Here is a 25,380-nt window from a genome sequence, read left to right as displayed (position 1 = left end):
ACCTCTGAATATAATAATGCTACTTCTATGGTTTCTTTTTCCTCTGACAGATATACTTGCATAAGAGTGCAAAGACTTCAGTGCAGTAAGCAAGTTGCAGAACAGTGAATATAACCTCCTTTGTGTACCATTTTAAAAGGCTGTAAATACACACAAGCACTTATGTATATAATGAAAACATCTGGAGGAATATTCCAGAAACTTTGGAAATGCCTCAGAGAAGTAGGAAGACTGAGGTTGTTGAGGGCTTTTTGTTTTTTTAAACTAATATTGTTTGATATTATTTGACTTGTTACTATATTTTTATATTTTTATTTAAAAAGATTTTACTTATTTATTCATGAGACACACACACACACACAGAGAGGCAGAGACACAGGCAGAGGGAGAAATAGGCTCCGTGCAGGGAACCCCACATGGGACTCGATCCTGGGTCCCCAGGATCATGTCCTGGGCCATCTGAGCTGCCCTATATTTTTATTTTTAGCAGTTTTATTGGGGCATAATTCACATACCCCACAATTCACCAATTTTTTAAAGATTTCATTTATTCATGACACACACACACACACACACACACACAGAGGCAGAGACACAGGCAGAGGGAGAAGCAGGCTCCATGCAGGAAGCCGATGCAGGACTCGATCCCAGGACCCAGGATCATGCCCTGGGCCAAAGGCAGGTGCTAAACTTCTGAGCCGGGATCCCTGGGTGGCGCAGCGGTTTGGCGCCTGCCTTTGGCCCAGGGCGCGATCCTGGAGACCCGGGATCGAATCCCACATCGGGCTCCCGGTGCATGGAGCCTGCTTCTCCCTCTCCCTATGTCTCTGCCTCTCTCTCTTTCTCTCTCTGTGACTATCATAAATAAATAAAAATTAAAAAAAAATAAACCTCTGAGCCAACCATGGATCCCACAATTCACCAATTTAAAGTGGTTTTTAGTGCATTCACACATTCAGTGTTTCCTAATATATTCACAGAGCTGTAGCATCATCACAGAGTTGTACCATCATCAGTGTACACAGATGATTAATTATAAGTTGTACACCTGAAACTCATATAATGTTATATATCAAATTTGCCTCAATAAAAAAAAATTGGAAGATGCTCCAAAAGTGAACTTATTAGTGGCAAGAAAATATGTGAGATATAATGAGAGAAAGTTTAAATAGTAATGGAATGATACATAAACAAGGAGAAAAAAATATGAGAACAAAAAAAGTTGGAGAGGATCATGGACAGAAAAAACAAATGATGCTAAAATGAGTTTGAACCAGGGACATATTCGATCTGCCTTCATTAAACAAACACATCTGGATTTTGTAACAAAAAGATCAAGGTAAGATATTTGGGCATGATAAGAACAAAAGAAACTCTTGATTTGATGGTACTGCAAATATTTGGATAAACCAGAATCTATATAAATCTGCAGGCAGCTGGATATGAATTCCATCTATGGAAGACACAGATAAAAAGGGTTTAGAGAAATGCATTCACTTTGTAGTTGCTAGAAATCTCTACTGTCCTAGGAAAGTTGACAGCGAGATACTAATTCCCAAGCAATGAATACTTAACTAACTGAACATCAATAATGCCCTGATTTGGTTAAGAGTATCTGAGAATATAAGGAGAGCTGGATAGAGGGAAAAGGGTTCCTGACAGTCCTGACAAACGTAATCAGCACAAACCACGCAGGAATATTCTTTTTGGCTCAAAGTTTTGTATATGTTTTTATAAAAAGGGAATGAGAAAACATACATTTGGAAGATAATGTTTTATGAAAACATTCAGCAAAACTCACATTTAATCTCTGTATTACTTAAAATAAAACTACTTTTTCTCTGAGACTTTTCTCTCATTAAAATCTTCCTTGAGCACTATAGATCTTGGAAACATTTTGTAGGTATCATCTTATTTTCCTTTTTCATATCATTATACAGCACAGCTCAAAAGTTGTGCAGCTGGGAGTTGTCTTTGGCACCAGTAGGAGCAAACTTTACTGCTTATCTTATAAAATCTATTAGTTTGGCTACTATTAACTCTTGTTTCCTTAATTAGGGCTGTGCCGTGACTGCAGCAATTACTCTAGTTCAACGTGAGTAAAATAATGGAAATGTACACAAGATAGCTATGCCCATGGAAAATCCGTTCTTATAAATGGGTAAATGTCAGATTAAAAATAAAAGTCACCAGTTTTTGAACTTGGAAATTGCAAAGCAAGGCTGGGGCAATAATTTATAACAATTAAAAATTTGAGATCAGACTATTATCTGATGGGATGGATCATCTTTAAAAGAATTTTAGTGGTGATAGTTTTTATAATCTGTTGACTATTCAAAATCACTCATCTTATGGCTAATGGTTGATGTAATTAATCTGATTCCAAATCAAGCAATAAGGAATCCTTGAGAATAAGCTATGCTTTCAAGTATTATAATACAGTATTTTTCTAGTCTGCAGGTGCATGTGTGCATGTGCACATGCCTAACACATTTTACTGGGAATTCATGTACTGTTGCTAACAATGCAATCATCTCTGTAAATGCTCTGACTATAACATCTTAGGATATTCTATGAAAATAGAAAATGTTACTATCTCTGGTAATATACCATGAAGGACAATGATCAGACTCTAATTCTTATTTATTTGCTTAAGTAAAGTCACTTCATCAAACAGGTTACCTAAGTCTTGTCCTGTGACTGTGATGACAAATTAAAAATGGAACTGCTTAAACCTCCAAAATATGCATAATGGTAACTGAAAGAACGTCACTGTAATGACAGTTAAAACCATCCATCTTCATGGGCTAAATGTAGATTCAACTGGAAGCTAACCTTGGCTTTCAGGCTTGAGGTTAGGCTAGCAGGACTTGTATTGTCATCTGGACAGGTGGCAATAACCTTAGCCGGGGATGTCAGAGCCTCCCCAGTCTTCTTTTAGATCTTACATCAAGCCACAATGAAACCTGGCTTCAGAACAAATTCTGAATGCCAGAAAGCAAAGGTGAAAGGTTAACCGCTTGTTATTTTTTATTTCTCAAATGCTAAAATATTTTAAAAAGCAAGGACAGCTCAATTTAGATTACAAAAAGGCGCTCTGATGAAAAGCAAATGTGTTTCTAAATGTATTTTGAAATAGATGGTTAGAAAGCTAACATAGAGTTTGTGGTCTAAATATATCATTCTTTTAGAGGCAGAACATATCGCTGGAGGGGGCGGGGATCCTCCATCATAGGACTTATGGCATATAGTAACTAAAATGTTTTTCCATCCTTTGAATTTTCAATGTTGGGAAATATTCAGTAGACCCAGAGAGAAGTCCTACATTGGAAAAGCAGCTGCATCCAAGGTCATCTCTCTTGTTTCCAAATATATCTTGAAACAAATGCAAGAAGGGCACTTTGCTGAGTGTTATCTGGACATATATAGTTTCAATCAAATTCTTCAAGAAGTGTCAGAATAAAAGTTGAACATTTGTTTGACATTGCCAAGTCACTAGCAAGTGGGTCTCGTCAAGCGTGGAGGCTTTCCTTGGTGACTTGGCAATTAACTACAACAAAAAGGAGTTCTTTTTCCTACTCTCAAGAAAAAGAAATCAAGCACAGTTCTACATCAGCTCTGAATTCTTTCTCACATTTTTTAATATAGAGAAAATCATGTAAACTTATAAAAATGCCTCTCAACAGACGTATAACTCTTAAATATACTGTTTCTAAGCCTGATTCCTTGGAATTATCAATTTTTTTTCACACCTCTGAAAATGTTACATGGAACAAAAGAGTGATGGTAGAGAGGGCACAGTGTTGTAACCTGAATCAAAGAATAAAAGGCCGATTTTCTGCATTAGTGTAAAAAAAATCCCCCTAAATGCAAAGAAATAAGTAACTGGCTTATTGCCTCTCCTCTGTCATGAAAAAAAAACCAAACTTAGTCCATGATAGCAGTCTCCTGGGGGCAGTGATCAGTTTGTCATTCTCTACAATGTAGCAAGTCTCTCATTTCATCAAGTGTCCAAGGAGAAGCAGGGATATTAACAACTCCTGATTATCATACACCATAAGGACATGACTCCCAATTGCACCACCTCAAAACCTTCAACAATTTGGTTTCCATCTCCAAATTAGTCCCAGTTCCCTCTAGTATTGCCTGGCTAGCACTCGAGGGGCATTCCTTTCTCACTTCCTCTTCCTCACGGAATTCTTGCTTCCTCCCTGAGCCACATTCTGCCCTTGTGTCCAGAAGGATTTTAACTTGTACCTGCAGCTCCTTCTCCAGCCTGCCCGAACTGTTCCAGCCCAAAGTGTTTTCTCCTTTTGCCCTTAGGTCTGTTAACTCCTAATCCTATTCCAGAAAGCTGCATTGAAACTTTTAGAGATCCTAAACCCTGAGACAAGTGTAAGGAAGTCTAATAGTTCAGATTTTTATTTTTCCCCCCCCCCAAAGATTTTTATTTCTTTGGGAGAGATTGAGAAAGCACAAGCAGGGGGAGTGAAGGCACAGGGAGGGCAAAAAGCAGACTCCTCACTAAACAGGGAGCCTGATGTAGGACTCGATCCCAGGACCCTGGGATCATGACCTGAAGGCAGACACTTCAGCTGAATGAGCCACCCAGGTGCTCCAGTTATTATTTTTCTAAAGAAAACTTCTTTGATCTCTGAAATATTTTTTTTGATCTCTGAAATATTAAACACTTTCAGAAAATTCAGTGTGTCTCAGTTTGCCTACTGGATGATCCAGTGCTAAAAACTGCTTCAGTTGTTGGTTACATTTCTCATCTTGATAACTAGACTTCAAGTTCCTGAAAGGGGAAGGCTATGCCTTTTCCTGCTTGATGTGCTTGATACGGAGTTGGATGCAGGAAAGGGCCAATGAGCACCTGCTGGTTTCATCCATCTGCGTTCCTCTCACGCTCTTCCATTCACCTGTCCAAATCCTCATCTTTTCAGGCCCCCATCATTCTTCCTTCTTGAATGAGACTTCCTAGGACTCCACTTTGACCCTTTAGTCCTCTTTAGGTCTCTGTTGTGATTGAACTTTGATAGCACCACAGAATTTAGCACTTGATTATTGGGTTCTAATATGTTTGCTGCCGTTCAATGTATTGTTAGTCCTGTTAATGATGGGGCCATGTCTTATACACTTATTGTACCTTTTCAGAGAGTCTAGCTGAGTACCTAGCACAACAAATTACAGAGCTTGGCACATGATAGAAGTTCCTTCCTCTCCCTCATGCACCTGGGTTACTTTCTGAGCCATACTAGATTTCTTGTCATTTCCTGAGCATGCCATGTTCTCAGACACCTTTATGTCTTTCTCCTCTCCCATGACTATCAAAATCTTAACTCATTCTTACAAACCCAGCTGAAGTCCTACCTCTTCCATTAATAGTCTTTCCTCAGTCCCCCATGTCAGATTTAGTTGCTTCTTCCTCTGAGCTCCTTGTTTTTTTTTAAACATAAAAGATCTTTAATTTTTGCTACATAAAAGTAGAGTCTTCTAGACAGTGAGCTCTTTGAAAGTCAAAACAGGTCACATTCACGTTAGATTTTAGCACTGAGCACAATGTCAGGCACACAGAAGATAATAAATATTTGCAAATAAATAAATAAATGAATTTGCAATTTCATTCTTCAATTAATCAAGTAAAATCTTGCTAACTTCTTTGGTTTAGCCTTGGCATTTTCACTGAGGAAGGCAAGAAATGTCTATAAAACAATTCAATGGGGGCGCCGGCATGGCTCAGTCAGTTAAGCATCTATCTGCCTTTGGCTCAGGTCATGATCCCAGGGTCCTGTGATGGAGCCCCATGTGGGGCTCCCTGCTCAGTGGGGAGCCTGTTCCTCTTTCTCACTCTGACCTCTGCTCATGCTCTCTCTCTCAAATGAATAAATAAAATCTTAAAAAAAAAACAGCTCACAATTCAGTGGATTCTGGATTCGACCAAATCAAATAAATTTAGTGGTTTTGCTTAATATTGTATTTCAAATTAAGTATTGTATTCAATTTTTAAGTTCCATTGCAGCATTATTCATAAAATAAAAAACTGGAATCTATCTATATGTCAGCAACAAGACATATATGATTTTAACACTTTTATGGAGATTTAAATTACAACCTATAAAGCTTCCATTTGTTCTATATCTAAAACTATCACTCCTTTCTTTTATGCATTTACTTGACATTCATTTTTAGCATAATTCCCAAATCTGGATGGTAGTTTATTTTCACTCATTTACTAAAGTTTTTTCTTAGGTACATTAAGTGAACAGATTTTTAAAAAAGAATCATAATTTCACACAATTATAGTTCTTTAAATGGACATCAAGCTGCCTGCACATATTCAACCAGTATATACAGGGGTCACACTGTAGTTCATAGAGCAGAGGAGTGAAGAGCATAGGTTTCCAGTCCTGGCTCTGCCCACAGTGATTAGCTGTGTAATACTGTGAAAGCCTATCTGTGCCTGTTTCCTCATCTATTGAATGGATATAATAGTATGTACCTCCTAGGGTTATTGTGAGAGTTACATTAGTTCAGACCCAGAAAGCACTTAGGACAGTATCTGGTCCATATTAAGTGCTCAATAATGATTATAGTTACAAAGCTTCACAGAGTAAAATTGGTTCAATCTTGCTTTGCCTAAATGATATTTAAATTTTTTTCCTCTCTCTGTAAGTTTGATTCATTTTTAGAACCCAGAAACTAATCAGTGCTCTTTAACAATGAAACAGGCTCCCTCGTGAGGAGTGAGCCGCATTGCGGTTACTCCACTGAGGCTGGAAAGTGATTTGCTATAAGCGGTGCAGTACTGATTTCTGCACTGTTGAGAGGATGAAAGAGAGCTCTCAAAGGTCCCAATTTAATAAATGACTACACAAATCATCCTGAGGTTCCTTGCAAGCTCCAAAATTCTATGGCTATTTACCAGGTTACCACGTGCAGTACTAAGCAGCAGCCCTGCCAGGAACTTGCTGCTACACTCTGAACTGAGGTGGAAACCAATACTTTCACTGAAAAACAGAAATCTTTAATTTCCTCCTGTGTTCTGTCTGAAGAGTGAATTTCCATAGCAGTAAACCGAGTTTGGTGACTCAAAGTCTCTCAGTAATCCTAGAGAGGAAATTGTGAAATTAACTGTTTGCAGAGAAAGTACTTCCACTTTGCCAAAAGAGGGAGCATGGGAGCAGAAAGCATATGTTTGTCCAAGTCTTTTAAAAAATACTTGCTTGGATTCTGTGTTTTAGTTTTTTATTTCTTTTGCAAGGATGGGATGGGACTGAATGACTGTTACAGCCAACTTTCTCTTTTTTGTATTGTCTTAAGATGGGAGAGTCAAAGATCAAAAATATACAGATAACTTTGGATGGTCTCTATCCGTCCTGGACAAAATGCTCACCTCATGCCGGGCTGCCATATACTAAACAGCTCTAATTAAACTGTTCTCATTAAAAGGAAAGGGAAAAGGAGCTGAGCCAGTAGCTCCTTCTGGATAGAGAAGCAATTTTATATTTAATAAAAGTGCAACTTAAAAAAAAATCTCCTGGCTGCCACAGATTGTTTAAAAAAGGATTTATTATATATACAATCTAGATCTTACTTTCACTACAACAATGGATAAGTTATTGAAATAACTAAGTTTAATGGAAGTTAATCATCAGGTTGCTTACTTACCCACTCTCTAGGGCTAAACACTCCTTCATGCCAAACAAGAGGAATGATGTAAGTGCCTAGAATCGTTTGTAGAAACAAACCTTTGATTCATATTCATTAGTCACTAATGTAGGATAAATGCCTGTGTATGACAAGGAGATTTCTATAAGACACACATCTCCATAGGAAGTCATTTTTCAATACAAATTGGATTTTGCCTTTGTAAAGGCAGCTTTGTCAAGTTATTCATTTGTGCATATTTTCAAATTCAATTCAGAAGAATTCACTATATTTACACATTTTTAGTTTAAGCAATATATTCATTGTACTCCAATTACCAAAAGGTGCTCTTATCATGTTAGCTTAAAAGTTAAGAAATAATCAAACTTGAAAAATGCACAGAGCTTAAAATTTTCCAGAAAATTTATATATATTATATAAATAAGGCAGAGTGATACATTTGGATTTGATATAGTTTAATGAAATGGCATATTTTATTATTGCTGCCCATTGAAATTAAGCAAAATGATAAAAAGTATTAATCTAAAGAAGGTTAAGTGTTCTGTAACTTCCTGAGATCTGGTTTGATTTCCACAAGCCTTTATTTTTTTTTTAATTTTTTATTCATTTATGATAGTTACAGAGAGAGAGAGAGAGAGAAAGAGAGAGAGAGGCAGAGAGAGAAGCAGGCTCCATGCACCGGGAGCCTGATGTGGGATTCGATCCCGGATCTCCCAGGATCGCGCCCTGGGCCAAAGGCAGGCGCCAAACCGCTGCGCCACCCAGGGATCCCTCCACAAGCCTTTAAACAATGTTCTAACTAACATTTTTCTGGTACACTCTCTGGACCGGAAAAATACAGAATCTTGGATTTGTTAATAGACTTATAACAGAAAAGACATTATCCTATTATAAGATTGTTCTTAAAGGAAAACCTTTAAAGTCGGATTATTTCCTGAGCTAATATAGAAAGGAAGATAAGCAGTGGCCTTTTGAAATTTACAGTTTATACAGTCAGTCCCATGCAATAGTTGGCAACACCATGTCCTAGGAGAAGCAAATCCATGAACGCAAAAGCAGATTTCACAGGCTACATTTTTCTTCTTTATTTGGGCCATCATGTGGAAGACAGATTATTTTCCAAAACAATTAAGTACTCTCATCAATTAGCCAGCTAGAGTATCAATCCTGAAGGAAAAATGTAATAGGCTCTTCTGTAAGTGCCAGTTGTCAAAAACTGTCAGAGTTAGTCAAACCTTTTTCATGTTCCAATCAAATCACAAAATGAGTGGAAAGTCACTGTATAAAACCCATAAAGATGCATTACTAAATGTCCAATGTTACATAAAAACTATAAATAACTCTGTACTTTTAGGGTTTGCTTTTTTTTTTTTCCAGCTTGCTTTTCTTGAAGTAATAATGATGTTCTGCTTCAGTTAATAAAGTAATTTTGGAGCTGCCTAGCGTCTAATCCACATATACTTTCTGTGTGGACTAAAGATGGCAAGTAATAATCAAATCAGAATTATAAGCATTCCTTGGAGTATCTGTCATTAACAATTTTTAAAATTAAGAGAAGAGTATCAAGGATAGTGAAGGCTAAAAAAAGTAATCACCAAGCTTAATAATCTTACAAATTGATTTTCCTTAGGGGAATAAAATGTTGTTTCTGTGAGGGACATCTAGTCTTTTTCAAATATTTGAAAAGGAATTCATACTCTGGTTAAAGGAACATCACTCGCTACTAGCTTAAAAATAACAAGCCAGTAGCCAACACTGAGCAAATGCATCTACCTTAATGTTCAAAAACTGATTTATTGAATTAAGAAAGGTTTGTTTCCACACTGAAACACAGCCTTTCCTCTTTTAGATCTAGTGGATCTAGTTGTTGATCTAAAGGCACAAATGATGGGCAGCCCGGGTGGCTCAGCGGTTTAGCGCTGCCTTCCGCCCAAGGCGTGATACTGGAGTCCCAGGATCAAGTCCCACATTGGGCTCCCTGCATGCAGTCTGCTTCTCCCTCTGCCTGTGTCTCTGCCTCTCTCTCTCTGTCTCTCATGAATAAATAAATAAAACCTTTAAAAAAAATAAAGGCACAAATAAGAATTCTGGTAGCTGATACTTGTCCAAATAGGAGGATAAAGTAACCTAAGGACCAGATTCAAACCACATAATAATATTAAAATGCTTCTTTTTTTCTTGAAATTAATTAAAAGGAGTTTCTTTTTTTCCCCTAACATTTTATTTATTTACTTGAGAAAGAGAGTGAGCGGGAGGGAGAGAGGGAGAGACAGAGAGAGGGAGGGAGAGCTCAGGGAGAGGGGCAGAGGTAGAGGGAGAAGCAGGCTCCCTGCTGGTTAGTAAGCTCTACTGGATGCCAGGTCTCCATCCCAGGACTCCGGGATCATGACCTGAGCCAATGTTAGATGCTTAATTGACTGAGCCACCCAGGCGCCCCAAGAAGTTTCTTTCCACACTTTATTGGTAAGTTCTTCGTTGCTCTGATGGATCCCATCTCTTCTTGCGATAGCTCCTAGAGTTACCAATACTCTCCCATGCTGGTAAGTTTCTCTGATTACCAAGAAAGAAGCTTTCAAACAAAAAGTAAGAGTAGAACCTACTTGGAAACAAAGAGATCCCATAATCAAGTTTGTATGTTTTGCACAGGGTAGAAACAACTTTTTCATTGAAATGTTTTTTGCCTCTTACTGCCATCCCAGGATAGCTAGCTACAGAGAACTAACCCAAGACTGACATGCTAATAATCTAGAATAATCTGAAATCTGAGTTTTCAAATCTAAAGGGAAGACATTTCATTTTTTAAAAAAGATTTATTTATTTTGCTTTTTCTTAAAGATTTATTTATTTATGATAGACATAGAGAGAGAGAGAGAGAGAGAGAGAGAGAGAGAGAGGCAGAGACACAGGAGGAGGGAGAAGCAGGCTCCATGTCGGGAGCCCGACGTGGGACTCGATCCTGGGACTCCAGGATCGCGCCCCGGGTCAAAGGCAGGCGCTAAATCGCTGAGCCACCCAGGGATCCCAGATTTATTTATTTTAGAGAGAGAAAATAAGCATGGGGCAGAGGGACAGAGGGAGAAGTCTCAGGCAGACTCGTGCGGAGTGTGGAGGCTGATGAGAGCTCAGGACCCTAAGAACATGACCTGAGCCCAAATCAAGAGTTGGATACTTAACCAACTGTGCCACCCAGGCACACCTAAGGGAAAGACATTTAAATAAGTATAATGAAACTGAAATGAAAGGTACCATATGAATTTCATCTTTCTTTAAGGAAAAATCAAAGAAGTTTTCAAGTACTCTGTCCAAATGAAGCAGAAATTAGAAGCACTTTGGACTCTTGAATTTCACTTGGAATCCTATTGTAGCTTTTTAGCACATGATAATTTCTATATTCTATTACTATTTTTTATATTTAAAATAACAGTCCGTAAGACCTAAATACTATAATAGATTTTGAATGAAAATAAGTAAAAATCCTTAAATTTAATACTAGAACATGAATAGTTAAAAAATAATTTGACACAATTATATAATTAAAAAATAAATAGCCATCATATGTGCACCAAGTTTTATTTGTCTTTAAATAATACAGACAGAACAAATATGTTATTTAAAATAGTAAATTTTCTTGAATTTTACAGAAGAAAGAGAAACTGAAGTGAAACTGTAGGAATTGCTGAACTTCAGATAAATGTTTCTTCAAAACAAGAGATATTAGTTCCTAAAAGATTCCTCTAAAGTTAAAAAAAGATTAAGAAGAACATTAAGCCATTGGGTTATTGCATTAAAAAGAAAACTACATGCTTCTTAATGGACATATGCTTACATTTATGGAGAGTAAACGTAGTCTCCTGTCTCATAAAACTCCTAAGACACCACTGATATCTAAACTAAGCAAAACAATAAAAGCTGTTTTCATTTTAAAAAACTTTAAAACCTAGATCTAACTTATTAACATTTTCTTCCAAGGAAACTTAACAGGGAATGCTAATCTGAAAGCAAAATGTTGTACAAATTACTTTCCAGAAAATAAATACATTATGGGATTGTGCTTACACAATTTATATTACATCTAGTAATATCAACTAAAACCTCAAATGATGACACATGAATTCAGAGTATCAGCCGGTCCTCTCCTCCCTCCTGAATTACCTGACCAATGGAAGTTTGGCTTTGTTGTTTCAGAAAGCACTGTTTCTTACATTCCATCAACTGTTCAAAATCACGCCACATTTTTGCTTGTTTCATGTTTGGACCATGACTTTCTCGTACAGCTTTTTGTTTTTCTCGGAGTTTCTACCATTAAAAACAAAACAAAGCAAGAATGATTAAATCTCAGTTACAGGGATTTACTTCTATTGTGATCATCACAAGAATATGATATGGTGTACATCTGATGAATAACAGTTAATGAAACCAGGTTCTCCTGAGATGTATGAAGACTAAGATGATAAAAATTAAACTGATTATAGACGTAGGAAGCCTTAAGTTAAAAATAATATGAAAATAGAAAGGGAGGGAAAAATTAAAGGGAATCAGCAAAGTGAACAGTATCATGATATGTTAAAAAGAATGAGAAGTTTGGAAGTCAGAAGACTTTGGTTTCAAATGTGGCTTTGTCACCAGCTGGTATTACTTCCATTTGTTGGAAGTAATACCATTTCTCTGGAACTCAGTTTTCTCAATTGTCAATTAAGGTTGATAATAGGGGATAATTATAAAATTATCTGCGTTATAAGATTATTTTTTCACATGACATAATAGATCTGGAAATACTTGATAAACTATCATATATGTTGTTATTATTATTAAATATTATATTCTCTCCTGAATCTGTGTGTGCTCTATATGCATCCAAGTAAATCAAATTGTATGTATATATTCCTCAGGAAGAAGGTTTTGTGATTTTTTAAAAAAGTACAGTACTAAATAGGCCAAGTCCTTCTCAGAATTTTTTTTTTTTAATTTATGATAGCCACACAGAGAGAGAGGCATAGACATAGGCAGAGGGAGAAGCAGGTTCCATGCACCGGGAGCTCGACGTGGGATTCGATCCCGGGTCTCCAGGATCGCGCCCTGGGCCAAAGGCAGGCGCTAAACTGCTGCGCCACCCAGGGATCCCCTGTTTTTATTTATTTTTAAGTAGGCTCCATGCCCAGCATGGGCTCAAACTCATGACCCTGAGATTCAGAGTCTCATGCTCTACCAACTAAGTGAGCCAGGTGCCCCCAGAATTGTGTTACTAATAGCCTGTATGATTCCCTTTGTCAAAACTGTTCTACTCAGACTCTAAAATTATAAACAAGAAAACCTTCAATAAATTGTAAATATATACTTTGGTTCAACCTCAGGGCAAATTCAGAAAGGGTGACTGAAAGGAGGCACAGCAGAAAGAGGCAATGAGAGGAAGGAAAGAAGAGGAGAAAGTAGGCAGGTAAGCAGAGGAAAACAGAGATGATGATAGTGCACACATCAGGAAACGCAGTGTGACAGAAATGCACACAGTGACACTGAACGTGAGAAACCCCCAAGGACAGAAAGACAACCAAAGACACGGAAACAGGTAAGAGAGAAACATCCCCATCCTTTCCTCTCTTGGCATATGATTGATCTCATAGTTAGTTGATTTAAGGACACAAATGAGAAGTCTGGTCATTGGTACTTGCCCAGATAATAGGCTAAACTAAGCTGAGGACTAGATTCAAAACACTCTACTGAAGACTGCCCTCCCCAGCTATGGCTAATATCAGCAAATAGCAACAGAAAGCAGAGCAGAATTAAGAAAACAGAATTTGGGGGTACCTGGGTGGCTCCATCAGTTAAGCACTTGCCTTCAGCTCAGGTAGTGGTCCCGTGGTACTGGGACCAGGGGTCCAGTCCCTGCTTAGTGGGGAGTCTGCTTTTCCCTCTCCTTCTGCCCCTCCCCATGCTTGTGCCCCCTCTCTCTCAAAAAAAAAAAAAAAAAAAAAAACTTAAAAAAAATAGAATTTAAATATAGCCAGCAAATTTTTGACACAATACCTGGCATGCAAATACATCTATTTAAGTCTATGTTACAAAAGAGAGAGAGAGAGAGTGAGAGAGAGAGAAACCAAGAAACAGACTGAACTATAGAGAACACAGAGGGTTACCAGAGGGCAGATGGGTGGGAGGATGGGTTAAATAGTTGATGTGATGGGGACTATGGAGTGCACTTGTGAGGAGCACCAGGTAGTGTATGCAGTGCTGAATCACTGTTGCACACCTAAAACTAATGTTACACTGTATGTTAACTGGAATTTAAATAAAAACTTAAAGTATCTGACAAATATTTTTGTCCTAATGAACTAAAACAAAAGTGGTAAGTCAGATCAAGAATTTTAAGAGTTCTTAGAATGATTTTAAGATTAAGGTACTACTTAGCTATAAATGTTCTTATGTTATTGGAATAATTCTTTGCCAAAAATCCCAACAACCTGTAAGTTATTTAAAGAAACCGAAGACAGGATGTGGGTACCATCTGTGTCAGAAACATTAAATTTAATGTGCTTCATAACCATGTGTATTTGAAACCTTTAAATTTATGAATGCAATTGCCTTAGTATATAATTTATTTTTAATATTACTGTTTTGTTGATAGTTGTACAAAAAATACTCGTCACAGATTTCATTGCTCTTTAAAGAGGAGGTGGTATAATAGGGGTGAGGGAATTTATAACTTTCAGTACAGTATTCCACAGTACTTGATAAGGCAAATTCTAGTATATGGTAGTGTGAATCGTAGCACTATTGGCTGGTATAATTCCAAAAACTCAGTTGGCGTGAGGAGGGCTGTGGATGTCCAGTCTATGCTGGTTTCAAAGACTTTGGCTATCATGACTTTGAAAGGCTAGGTTTGGTGTTTTAGATCTACTCTAGCAAGGAGAGGATTGAGGAACTGTTTCTTAAACGATACAGACTGACAATTGGGGGATCAGCTAATCAATGGCTCCTTTTGCTAAAATACACTTGTCAGACTGCTGCTACCACTTTTGCAAAGATCCTGCAGTAAAACGCCACACTGTAATTAGCAATTACATTTGGGTCTTTGAAAGGATTCAGGTTTGATAAATATTTCTCTACACAAAGCATCTATCCACATACTTTTCAAAACAAAAGAGAGGAACGTTTTCATATGAGAAAATATATTACCTAACATGAAATGTTTGGATGAAAGCTAATTCTTGATAATCACACTAAATCTTAAAACCCAAAAATCTCTAGTGATTGTTTACAACTTGATTAAAATATATGCTTTCAAACATAAAATTATTTCTTTTTTTCCTTTTGAGTGTGGCATGTCATCCCATAAATGGAAGAAGGCGCACAGAACTCACAATATCTCTGATAGAATGAAGGAATCAGTTTTAAGGTTTCCTTTCATTTTTTATTTACATTAACATGATGGGCATTTATTCACAAATCACAAAGAAAGAACAGATGAACACTTTTTTTAGAGAAATGGCCAATTCTAGGTTTGGAACAAGACATGTACAGGACGACTCTGGAATGTTTTGTCATACCAGAAAATAAGCCATCAAAGTCTAGCAGGATTGTTTCAAAAATATTTCAAAAGGATTCAAGAGACTTCCAGTAGCCAAACATGGTACAATTTGAGCACTGACAGGAATAGTAATTAAAATAGATCAACACATATCTAATAAGTTAAATCTAAGATTCATAAAGATACTTGTCAAGGATGTTTAAAAAAAACTCATCATTTTGAAAAGCAGCAAATAAGCAAATCAAGCAGTTATTCTGCCTTTCTTATATGAACTGTACCTTAGGGTAACTAGGTAGTTGATAAGGAGTTGTTCTTTACAGAATTATTCCAGCCAATAAATGAAGAAGGAACAACATAATTAGAAAGTCATCCTTTTGCAATCTCTAATGACTTAATGGATCTAGGAAGTGATTTCATTGGCTGCCTACATTATAAAAACAGAGCTTCTGGACAGAGTATATACTACCACCTATAAAGTATGTTTTCCAAATATCGAATCATATTTAATCAAGCCTATAGATCTACCTACCAATTCACAGGACATACTGGGGACAGAAGAATATGTAGTTGACACCACAGGGATGCATTAGCAAAGTTCAGGATGTTGGAAACGCATCAGGACAATAACCAGTTTTTTTTTTTTTTTAACTTTCCAACAAATAAATTGTAAAGAAAAAAGATGAAAGAGTAACCTAGAGAAAGAGACTTAAGAGCTATATTAACTAATAGCACTGTATGAACTCTTATTAGGATCCTGATTCAAACAAATATACCATTAAGAAATTGTGAGACAATCAGGGAAATTTGAACATTGGGCATTTGGTATTATGCAATTATGTTAAATTATTTTTGGCATGATAATGGCATGTGGTTATGTTCAAAAACAGCCTTTATGATACAAACTGAAATATGACCAAAAAAATAATAATAAGATCTCTGAGATTCACCTAAAAATGAGTTGGGGTGGGAATGGATGGGACTATAGAAAAAACAAGACTGGTCATGAGTTTAATTATTGAAGTTGACTGATGGTTACACATAAATTCATTACATTATTTCTCTACTTTTATTAGACTTGAAATTTTCCATAATAAATGTCTTCATATGGTTTTCTAGAGATTTTATTTATTTGAAAGAGCATGAGAGCGAGAAAGAACATAGAGGGAGAGGGAGAGGGAGCAGAAGAAGCAGACTCCCTGCTGAGCAGAGAGTCGGATATGGGGTTCGATTCCAGGACCCTGAGGTCATGACCTGAGCTGAAGGCAGGCACTGAATCGACGGAGCCACCCAAGTGCCCCTGTTTTTTAGTTTTTAAAGGAGTCTTTTTCAAAAGACTTTACAAAAGTCTATTTAGTAATTATGTTATTGTTTTCCATACCATTTATTTTCTAAAGTTTAACTTTAGAATATTACTTAATAGGTTTATGGAAGCCAATTCAGTGCTTATATAAAAGCAGAGATACATGTATATTTTTTAATTAACAATTCAAACCAGAAAATGTAAATAAAGGGGCATCTGGGTGGCACAGCTGGTTGAGCAACCGACTCTTGGTTTTGGCTCAGGTTGTGATTTCAGAGTCATGAGAATGAGCCCCACATTGGGCTTTGCATTCCGCGTGGAGCCTGTTTTAAGACTTTTTCTCTCTCTCCCTCTGCCTCTCTCTGCTCCCTCTAAAATAAATAAATAAATAAATCTAAAAAACCAAAATGAGGAGTGCCTGGGTAACTCAAGTAGGTTGAGGGTCTGACTCTTGATTTCAGCTCAGGTCACAATCTCAGAGTCATGAGATCGAGTCCCACTTGGGCTTTGTGCTGAGCGTGGAGCCTGCTTAAGATACTCTCTCTCCTCCCCCTCTGTCCCATACCCCTGCTTGCACTCTCTCAAAAAAAGAAAAAAGAAAATGTAAATAAGGATGAATAATTTTGCCATCAATCGAGTCAGACCAAGAGCTTAATTATACAATGCATTAAAAATGAAACAAAGCCTTATTTTTCATTTGTACTTTCAGAATGGGCAAGCTTCAGACTCATGATCATTTGAATAGAAATTCCATATATAGCCATTATTTTTAAAGAAAAACTACAGCTAAACAATCCCTAACTAGGGTGCTACAAATTTGACTTTCTTATTAGAAAAACTAATAAGAAATTTCAATTTTCAATAGTGAAACTAAGAAACATAAAATGGTGTTTAGTGAAGTGTGGTTAGCCTTCACTATGCAACTCAGATTTAAAATCATTGAAGATAATCTTAGAACTCATGTAGGTAATTTAATTGAAAAATTTTAAACTACCTATTTCAGTTTGAATATGAGGAAGTGAACTCCAAAGTGGTTAAGGGGCTTGTTCAGAACTACAAACCTAGGACTGAAGCTAGCCTACTTGATGACTGGTCCTGAGTTGTTGATAAATATAGATTTTTTAAAAAAGATTTTATTTATTCATGAGAGACACAGAGAGAGAGAGAGAGAGAGCGAGAGTGAGAGAGAAGTGCAGAGGGAGAAGCAGGTTCCATGCAGGGAGCCTGATGTGGGACTCGATCCCAGGACTCCAGGATCACACCCTGGGCTGAAGCAGGCGCTAAACCACTGAGCCACCCAGGGATCCCCAAAAGAACGACAGAGCTGGTATTTTTAAAATTACTGTCAAATGTGTTGCTTTATGAAGTCAATTAAAATAATCAATGAATTAGGTCATTTAAGTCCTGGTGGTCAAGGCCTTTACTATCTACCACCTCTTCTACTAGGAGTGTCTTAGAGAACTGAGAAAACAAGACTTAATCACATATTCCTGCTTTCATAAGACTGGCAGGGAAGGAGCTGAATATGGAATAATAAGGAAGGTTTTTTGATTATGTGTGTTAAATGAATCAATGTGAAGGGCATGGACCAGTGTCTGGATCACAGTAATGAGCTTTGTCTTTATTAAATAAATAAATTCATACTTATCTCATAAAGAGATACCTGAGTATTATCTAAAAAGTTATAGTTTATTACACGTGGCAGTTTTGTTTCTTATCCAGAACTTTCTCATAAACTCCTTGTTAATTATTTTTTTTAATTTTTTTTTTTTATTTATGATAGTCACAGAGAGAGAAAGAGAGGCAGAGACACAGGCAGAGAGAAGCAGGCTCCATGCACCGGGAGCCCGACGTGGGAATCGATCCTGGGTCTCCAGGATCGCGCCCTGGGCCAAAGGCAGGCGCTAAACCGCTGCGCCACCCAGGGATCCCAAACTCCTTGTTAATTAAAACTAGATTTGTTTTTCTCCAAAAATCCATGTGCTTTCACTTTTGTATACACACACTCTACTCATAAATTCCTGAAGAAGAGTCTTCATTTTTGCAAGAGATTAAGAAAGATGCAATTTCCCTTTGAAAACTGTACTATAGGGATCCCTGGGTGGCGCAGCAGTTTGGCGCCTGCCTTTGGCCCAGGGCACGATCCTGGAGACCCGGGATCGAATCCCACGTCAGGCTCCCGGTGCATAGAGCCTGCTTCTCCCTCTGCCTGTGTCTCTGCCTCTCTCTCCCTCTCTCTGTGTGACTATTATAAATAAATAAAAATTAAAAAAAAAAAACAAAAGAAAACTGTACTATAACCTTTTAAAAAGAATAATATTAAAATCATGCACTAAAAAAATAAAAAATAAAATAAAATCATGTACTAACAGCCTGAATTAGACACACTTAAAAAAATAAATAATATATTCCTACCTTGCCAAGGTTTTCCTGTTCAGCAATATTTTTTGTATACTGCTCCCTAGGAAATCAACATAATGATTTAGCTTCAATTTTCTTCAATTGATTTGATCATACAACTAAATTATAAATTAACTTATCAATATAAACATATTAGACAACATAGTTTAGAGTATTGGAGTCAGAATGAAAACCATTACCAAACACACTCTTTCCCCATCTTTTGTCAATTCTTCTAGTAAACAGTAATTTATGGGGAAAAAAACCTACAAAACACTGCATAAGAAATAAAGAGAATTAAAATGTTGAGTACTATTTCTGGTTAATTTACACTTAAAACAATGGTAACACATTTGCTTAAGTTACACTTTATTTTTTTAAGTTCTTATTTATTTAAGTAATCTCTACAACCAAGGTGGAGCTCGCACTCACAACCCAGAGATCAAGTTGCATGCTTTTCCAACTAAGCCAGATAGGCACCCCAGTCACACTTTATTTTTGAAGAGGTTTGTAGAAAGGAGAAAGGATACACATTTTATTTTTTATTTTAGTTTTTAAAAAAGATTTATTTATTTATTCAGAGAAGGAGAGAGAGGCAGAGACACAGGCAGAGGGAGAAGCAGGCTTCATGCAGGGAGCCCCATGTGGGACTTGATCCCTGGTCTCCAGGATCACACCCCGGGCTGTAGGAGGCGCTAAACCACTGCGCCACCGGGGCTGCCCTTTAGAATACACATTTTAAATAAATATTATATAACATCTAATCCTGCAATTCTACTTCTAGGAAGTCATCCTAAAGAAAAATTCTCATAACTAAAAATATATGTAAAGACTGTTTACCTCACCATTGCTTGTAACAGTGAAATCTGCAAATAAACTATGTGTAAATAGATGGGGAAATATTTAAATAAATTATGGTACATCCATTCAAAGGAATAATATAGACTTGTAAAAAGGAAGGGGTAGAGCTATAAATACTGAAAGAGAGAATTTTAGATAAATAATTAAGAGAAAAACTGTAGGGGATCCCTGGGTGGCTCAACGGTTTAGCACCTGCCTTCTGCCCAGGGTGTGACCCTGGAGTCCTGGGATTGAGTCCCACATCAGGCTGCCTGCATGGAGTCTGCTTTTCCCTCTGCCTGTGTCTCTGCCTCTCTCTCTTGTCTTTCATGACTAAATAAAATCTTAAAAAAAGAAAAACTGTATAAGTAATTTAACCTGATTTTTGTATACATATACATACAAGATTTTCCCATGCATTTGCTAACACACACACACACACACACACACACACACACACACACATGCATGGGAAAGGAATATGGAGTAATTATATATCAAAATATTTTTATTTATTTATTTTTATTGTTTAAAGGGTATTTATTTATTTATTTATTTGAGAGAGAGAGAGAGAATAATTGCAAGTCAGGGGGGAAGGAGCACGGTAAGAGGGACAAGCAGACTGCACTGAGCCTAGAGCCTGACAGGGGCTCAATCTCACAACCCTGAGATCATGAGGTCAGCCAAAATCAAGAGTCAGATGCTCAACTGACTGAGCCATCCAGGTGCCCCTACACCAAAATATTAACAATAGGCATGACAATATGGACAACATTCAGTTTTTGTGTACTATACTTCATAATGGTCACTATTATTTTTACAAGCATTTCTTTTGTAAGCTAAAGAAACCCCAATAATTTTCAAGTAAAAATAAAAAGATACAAATAATATTGTATTGGATTTTTTTTAAAGATTTTATTTATTCATGAGGGACACAAAGAGAGAGAGAGAGAGAGAGGCAGAGACATAGGCAGAGGGAGAAGCAGGCTCCATGCAAGTAGCCTGATGTGGGACTCGATCCTGGGTCCCCAGGATCACACCCTGGGCTGCAGGCGGCACTAAACCGCTGTGCCACTGGGGCTGCCCTGTATTGGATTTTTAAACAAAAGTATAATTATGCATATATTTTTTTTATGATTTAAAATTTTTTAAAAGTAATCTGTACACCCAACATGGGGCTTGAACCTACAATCCCAAGATCAAGACTCGCATACTCTACCAGCTGAGCCAGAGAGGCGCCCCAAAAGTATAATTATATTGTAATGCTCCATAAGACAAAAAGTGATACTCAAAGTGTTAAGGACAAAGATTGAAGGATGAGGACAAAGGAACCAATAATAAAAAGAAGATAAAAGAAACTTTAGACTTCAAATTTAGAAAAAGACAGTGTTTTTGTGTAAAGCTACATCGTAGTAAGAAGTTAAACAGCACAAAACTGGAAATGTAAGAAATCATAAACCACAAAGAGAAATTCTAGCAGCTTAAAATGAAGGAAGATTCACATTCATGTAGAAAGGGAGGTAAACGTGACTAGACTGGAGAGAATGGCAATCAAAAGTACTCAAAGTCCTTGGAGTGCCTGGGTGGCTCAGTTGGTTAAGCGCCCCACTCTTGGTGTTTTGGTTCAAGTCATGATCTCAGGGTTCTGGGATCCAGGCTCCCCTCGGGCTCCGTACTCAGCACAGAGTCTGTTTGAGACCTTCTCTCCCTTTCTCTCTGCCACTTCCCCTGCTCCCACTCTCTCTCCCTCAAATAAATAAATAAATCTTAAAAAAAAAGTACTCAAAGTCCTTAGAGAGCCGGATTGAAGGCAGAATTTGGACATGGAAATGAGAGTGGAGGGGAATAAACACAAACTTGATGAACTTTTATTTTGACCTTAAAATTTATGAGATACTAAGTCAAACTGTTTACCTTTCCGGCTTTCCAGTAAAAATAGCTAGGAGATTGTAAATGATATATTCCTTAAGAACTTACTGATATAGTTTGGATAGCTTTATTTACTTATTTTTTAGCGAGGGAGTATAGGGACAGAGGAGTATAGGGAGGAGTATAGGTACAGAGAAAATCTTAAGCAGGCTTGAAGCTTAGGGTGGAGCCCAAGATGGGGCTCAATCGCACAACCCTGAGATCATGACCTGAGCTAAAATCAAGTCAGTGGCTTGAGTCACACAGGCACCACAAGTTTGGAGAGCTTTAAATAATTCAATTATTACCCTAGGACTGAGAAATGTCCAAACTGTTTTAGAATTTTCATTTATATTTTAACAAGAAGACAAAAGCTCATGCTCTTTTACCATATTACACTAATATGTAATTATTTTAATTTATTTCATGAATTTATCCAAGAAATAATTATGGAGCATCTGTTACATACCAAGCATGCCCTGGGGTTTCAGGAAGAGAACATAATACAGTGCTTGTCCTGTTTCCTGTCCAATTTCCAAATAACCGCTGCATGTATTATATTTAATTTGATCTTTGGTAGTATAAATTGTTCTCCTTATTTTATAGATGAGGAAATGATATGCCCAAGGTCACAAAACTCAGGACTGGAAAAACCAGGTTAGAAAGAAAATTTTAGGGGCAGCCCTAATGGCGCAGCGGTTTAGCGCCACCCGCAGCCCACGGTGTGATCCTGGAGACCCAGGATCAAGTCCCATGTCGGGCTCCTCGCATGGAGCCTGCTTCTCCCTCTGCCTGTGTCTCTGCCTCTCTCTCTCTCTCTGAATGAATAAAAAAATAAAATATTTAAAAAAAAAAGAAAGAAAATTTTAGGAGTCCCTCTTTAGTACTTTGAAATAAAACATGCTGTCCCTTCAAATAAAATTTGTAGACAATTTTTTTCTTAGACCTTTGGTCTTACTAAAAAATATCATAAAAGTAGAAAATGGGATAACAATAAAAATATTTTGTCTATAATAACAATATTTTAAACATGTATTGATGAGTTTAGAGTATAATTAATTCCATTTTATTTTATTTATTTTTTATTTTTTAAAAGATTTTATTTATTTATTAGACAGACAGAGAGAGAGAGAGAGAGAGAGAGAGAGGCAGAGACACAGGCAGAGGAGAAGCAGGCTCCATGCAGGAGCCTGACATGGGACTCGATCCTGGGTCTCCAGGATCACACCCTGGGCCAAAGGCGGCTCTACACCGCTGAGCCACCCGGGCTGCCCAACTGCATTTTATTCATAATATTCTTATGTACTACTCTCGTCAGGGCAAAATATTTTTCTTTTCTTTTTCTTTTTTTAAATTTTTATTTATTTATGATAGTCACACAGAGAGAGAGAGAGAGAGAGAGAGAGGCAGAGACATAGGCAGAGGGAGAAGCAGGCTCCATGCACCGGGAGCCCGACGTGGAATTCGATCCCTTGTCTCCAGGATCACGCCCTGGGCCAAAGGCAGGCGCCAAACCGCTGCACCACCCAGGGATCCCCAAAATATTTTTCTATAGGAAAACAAAAGAATGGTAAAGGTTTATGATGATTTTTCAAATGATGAAGAAGAATATCTGGCCAGAAAACCAATATAGTTCAGGGGGAATATTTCCTTCTTTATTATTTATATTGTAATGGAAGAAATGGAACTTAATTTCTAAAACTTCTTTTTTACAAGAATAAAAGTAACTTCTCACATTTATAAAATGTTACCACTGACCATACAAATTTATTTGAGCAAAGGTTATATTCAAAGAATGTGAATGAGTACATTTAATATGCGTAATATGTCAGAATACTAGAAAAAATATTGTTCTATTTATAGGACATTTTCAGTTTGGCTTGCATTCCAGGGCATTTTAGGTTTAAAAAATTAGACTCTGCAACATTCCGTTTACTAGATTCCTTTTTTATAACATTGATATATACGCCACTAAAAATCTCAACTGCAATCTAGAATAAATGTGAATCCTTTATTTTAAGTTCTTACTGGATGGTAAAGTTAAACATCTATCTGAATTGTGGTAAGGGGCAAAGACAGCTTATCTTGTTCAATTACTGCATTTTGTCACAGCTAGCAATTCAACTATAAATGTATTTTTTTTAGGCAGAATTTGATTTATTACAGTATGTTACAAACTTGGATTATCAAAAAAATCACCATATAAGGGCTACTGGTATTTACACATCCTTCCTTGTTTTGAAGGCTGGCACACTACAAACACACAGCTTCTAGCTGAAATACAAGTCACATACTACACAATGAGCAGGCAGATGACAAGAGTCCAGGCCACGTGGGACTTAAAAATAGATCAATTTTAGGGCTTATAAAAAAGGAACCATGAAATTATATGTATTCCTGGGGGCAGAGAATGGGGAGTTATTGTTTAATTATTACAAGAGTTTTTTTGTTTGGAATGATGAAAAGGGGTTGTTATTATATACCAGTGATCGTTGCACAACATTGTGAATGTAATCAATGCAACTGAATTATATATTTAAAACTGGTAAAAATGGCAAATTTCATGTTGTATGTTTTTTTGACATGATAAAAAAGAAAAGTAAGCAAGCCAACAAGAAAATTACGTGTGTTCCTACTTAGGTAGTAGGGCTGGATTATCCAGAAGATGTTCAGCAAGATTTAATCCTTTTTTTTAAATAAAAGATTTTATTTTTTCGAGAGAGACAAAGAGAGCACAAGCAGAGGGAGAAGGAGAAGCAGACTCCCCGCTGAGCCCCCACCAACACGGGGCTCGATCCCAGAATCCTGGGATCATGACCTGAGCCAAAGGCAGACACTTAACCAACTGAGCTACCCAGGGGCCCCAACAAGATTTAATCCTAAATAATATCTTAGTATCTGCTTATTTAAGTACCCCTAATCTTAGTAATTTAGTAATTCCACCTTGTTTATAAAGCTTCTATAGGAGACAGCCATAAAATAGAATGAAATCTTGCCATTTGTATTAACATGGATGGAGCTGGAGAGTACAATGCTAAATGAAATAAGCCAGTCAGAGAAAGACAAATGCCATATGATTTTACCCATATGTGGAATTTAAGAAACAAAACAAATGGAAAAAGGGAAAAAGAGGGAAAAAAAAGTGAGAGACAAACTAAGAAACAGACTCGTAACTATAGAGAACACACCAGAGGAGGAGGCAAATGGGGGATTGGGTGAAATAGGTTATGAGGACTAAGAGTATACTTATCATGATGAGCGCTGAGTAATGTATAAAATTGCTGAATCACTATGTTGTATAACTGAAACTAACAGAACACTGTATGTTAACTATACTGGAATTTAAATTAAAAATTTAGTAAAAAAAAAAAGTGTATGGGTGGAAACATTAAGTAACTCAAGGTAGAAACAACAAAATTACTCACCTAATTGCCTTTCTTTTTTCTTGTTGATCAGAAGAGACATATGCCTTCATTTCATCGGTAGCTCGACGAAGCTGTATTTCTAGGTTCTAGGTGGAAAGACTAAGGTTTAGTTAAGTTCTTGATCCAGAAAAATCTCAGAAAAGTTTTTGATCCACTTTCTTTGTTATACCTTAATCATACAATTTGTGTAATGGTATCTACTTTCTTCTTGAAGACATTCTTCGCGGAGTCCTCTGACTTCCTACAATATATAATTTTAAATGGGCAACATTATTGAAAGAATAATAAAATACAGAGAGGATGACCTTAAATGT

General features: G+C 37.0%; 1 protein-coding gene across 14 annotated transcripts in view; it reads right to left on the bottom strand.

The window, feature by feature from the left end:
- Positions 1–25,380, bottom strand: part of IFT81 (intraflagellar transport 81) — a 106,448-nt gene that overhangs the window by 11,351 nt on the left and 69,717 nt on the right. For 3 of the 14 annotated variants that reach the window (XM_038575025.1, XM_038575028.1, XM_038575026.1), the window contains exons 16-19: positions 25,236–25,307; positions 25,067–25,152; positions 18,909–18,954; positions 11,824–11,967 (exon numbers count right to left, since the gene is read on the bottom strand). In XM_038575025.1, the coding sequence (XP_038430953.1) occupies positions 11,824–11,967; positions 18,909–18,954; positions 25,067–25,152; positions 25,236–25,307 (348 nt within the window). Of the gene's footprint in view, positions 1–7,759; positions 7,793–11,224; positions 11,968–18,908; positions 18,955–25,066; positions 25,153–25,235; positions 25,308–25,380 lie in introns of those variants that run through there. The other 11 variants (XM_038575030.1, XM_038575033.1, XM_038575034.1 and 8 more) reach the window with 11 other exon arrangements.

Source organism: Canis lupus, chromosome 26, assembly GCF_011100685.1.
Source record: "Canis lupus familiaris isolate Mischka breed German Shepherd chromosome 26, alternate assembly UU_Cfam_GSD_1.0, whole genome shotgun sequence".
NCBI lineage: Eukaryota > Metazoa > Chordata > Mammalia > Carnivora > Canidae > Canis > Canis lupus.
The sequence above is the reverse complement of the archived record's forward strand: the minus strand, read 5'-3'. Positions and strand labels throughout refer to the sequence as shown.